At 29.1% G+C, this 1,655-nt stretch overlaps 1 protein-coding gene across 1 annotated transcript; it reads right to left on the bottom strand.

The window, feature by feature from the left end:
• Positions 1–40: 40 nt before the first annotated feature.
• Positions 41–627, bottom strand: LOC126858654 (uncharacterized). The gene is made up of 2 exons (XM_050609131.1): positions 574–627; positions 41–418 (listed from the first exon to the last, which is right to left on the bottom strand). Exons 1-2 carry the CDS (start codon positions 625–627, stop codon positions 188–190), a joined length of 285 nt encoding a protein of 94 aa, XP_050465088.1. The 3' UTR covers positions 41–187.
• Between the last annotated feature and the right edge of the window lie 1,028 nt (positions 628–1,655).

The following is a 1,655-nucleotide window of genomic DNA, read 5'->3' as shown; positions in this document are numbered from 1 at the left end:
TCATTTTATAAAAAAATACAATATAGATGCATAATAAAATAGATCAAGGGGGATATCTTCTTCTATCATTACGAAGTCCTCACCCGATCTGAAACAGAAACCAGCAATTTCTGAATTCAACTATAAAATAATAAAGAAAACCACACTCAAGAATAGACGTATTATTACCAAAATAAAGAAATTGTTCCTAGGGATCCCATGGCTCCTCTACCTCCACAATTTCGTAAGGCTCCATGCCGAACAATTTTGTTAGGTCAAATATGTCGAAGTCGACGCCGTTACACTCCTCCGCCTCCCTCGCTTCCTTTGTGTCGCGCCAAAGGTCCTCCAAATTTCGACACGCCTCGCGACGCACCGCCCTCACCCATTGGCGATTCTCTATATTTATAAATCCTTTTATCTCTACGTCACTGAAGAACTGGAAAATATAAAATTATATATAATAAATATACGTGTAATAAATTGAGGACGTATGTACATGTAAGTTAACACTCATATATACGTACACACATACATGCAGATATATTATACACACATATATGTATATATATATTATCTCAAATTATTACTTACTTCTGTAGGGCACATTACACGAATCACTTTGTCCAATATAAAAAGGCCTTCCATTTTTTTTAAGCAGATGCGTGATGTCGTGCTATGTCCGCTGACGTACTGACGGAAATTTCTTAGCGGCGTCCCGCCGTTCTATTGACCGTACCCAATAGATATCCCATGTATGGCCACTTGAAATAGTAAACAAAAATACGATACAGTTAAATACATATAACTCGGTAATACCATATAGGAATCACATAAAAAAAAACAATTCATGAAATATTTATAATATAATACTAATAAACTTATATTCCAATTATCTATTATATTCTATTATTATCAAATCAATTGTTATCAAAACAGTCAAAAATTACCTTGCAATAATATGCGCAACTGCGTTGTTCTTTTATGAGATTGATGTGCACCACCAAATGTGAATGACAAGAATATATTTTTCCAATTATTCCACAAACAATAATATATACACAACGATATTGTACACTATGTACACAAAGTGATCTATAACAAAAGATAATATATATAATAATTTAATATATATATATTTATGTATAATACAAGCTCGTAGAGAAGCAAATATGTTTTAATGTTCTCCTAATTTATAAATTAAAATATTTGATAAATTTTATTAAAACAAAGGTATTTTATTAAACTAATTCACTAAGAAAAGCATCTTTATGTAATTGATATTACATAAAGATACAAGATTAATCCTACAACACATGTTTTTGCATTTTACGAACAGAAATACAATTAAAAACAATATTTTCTTTTTTGTTATAGCAAAATAATTTAATAAAGCTAATATTTTGTGAAGTTAATATTAATCCATTTATCTAAAAATTAATAAAAGATATTGCGCTCCAACATAGCCTCAATTTTTAGAATATATTAATCTTATTAAAAATAAATTAATATAGACAAAAAAAATATGTATTATAAATTATATTATAAACTTTTGCCAATTTATTGTTTAAGATTTACTTAATTAAATATTAAGAAAAGAGATTACCTTGGATTATGCCAAATGCTTATAATTTTCACGCGCTTTCCTTAGACCGCTGAACACAAAGAGACTGATC

This window comes from Cataglyphis hispanica, unplaced genomic scaffold (genome assembly GCF_021464435.1).
Source record: "Cataglyphis hispanica isolate Lineage 1 unplaced genomic scaffold, ULB_Chis1_1.0 scaffold237_size1655, whole genome shotgun sequence".
NCBI lineage: Eukaryota > Metazoa > Arthropoda > Insecta > Hymenoptera > Formicidae > Cataglyphis > Cataglyphis hispanica.
This window is presented reverse-complemented; position numbering and strand designations above follow the sequence as displayed.

What these genes read in the sequence shown, in the direction of transcription:
- LOC126858654 (XM_050609131.1), bottom strand. Translation starts at nt 627, where the DNA reads ATGGAAGGCCTTTTTATATTGGACAAAGTGATTCGTGTAATGTGCCCT. An exon ending in GTGTAATGTGCCCTACAGAA is followed by an intron (nt 419 to 573) that starts GTAAGTAATAAT and finishes TATATTTTCCAG; the next exon opens with TTCTTCAGTGACGTAGAGAT.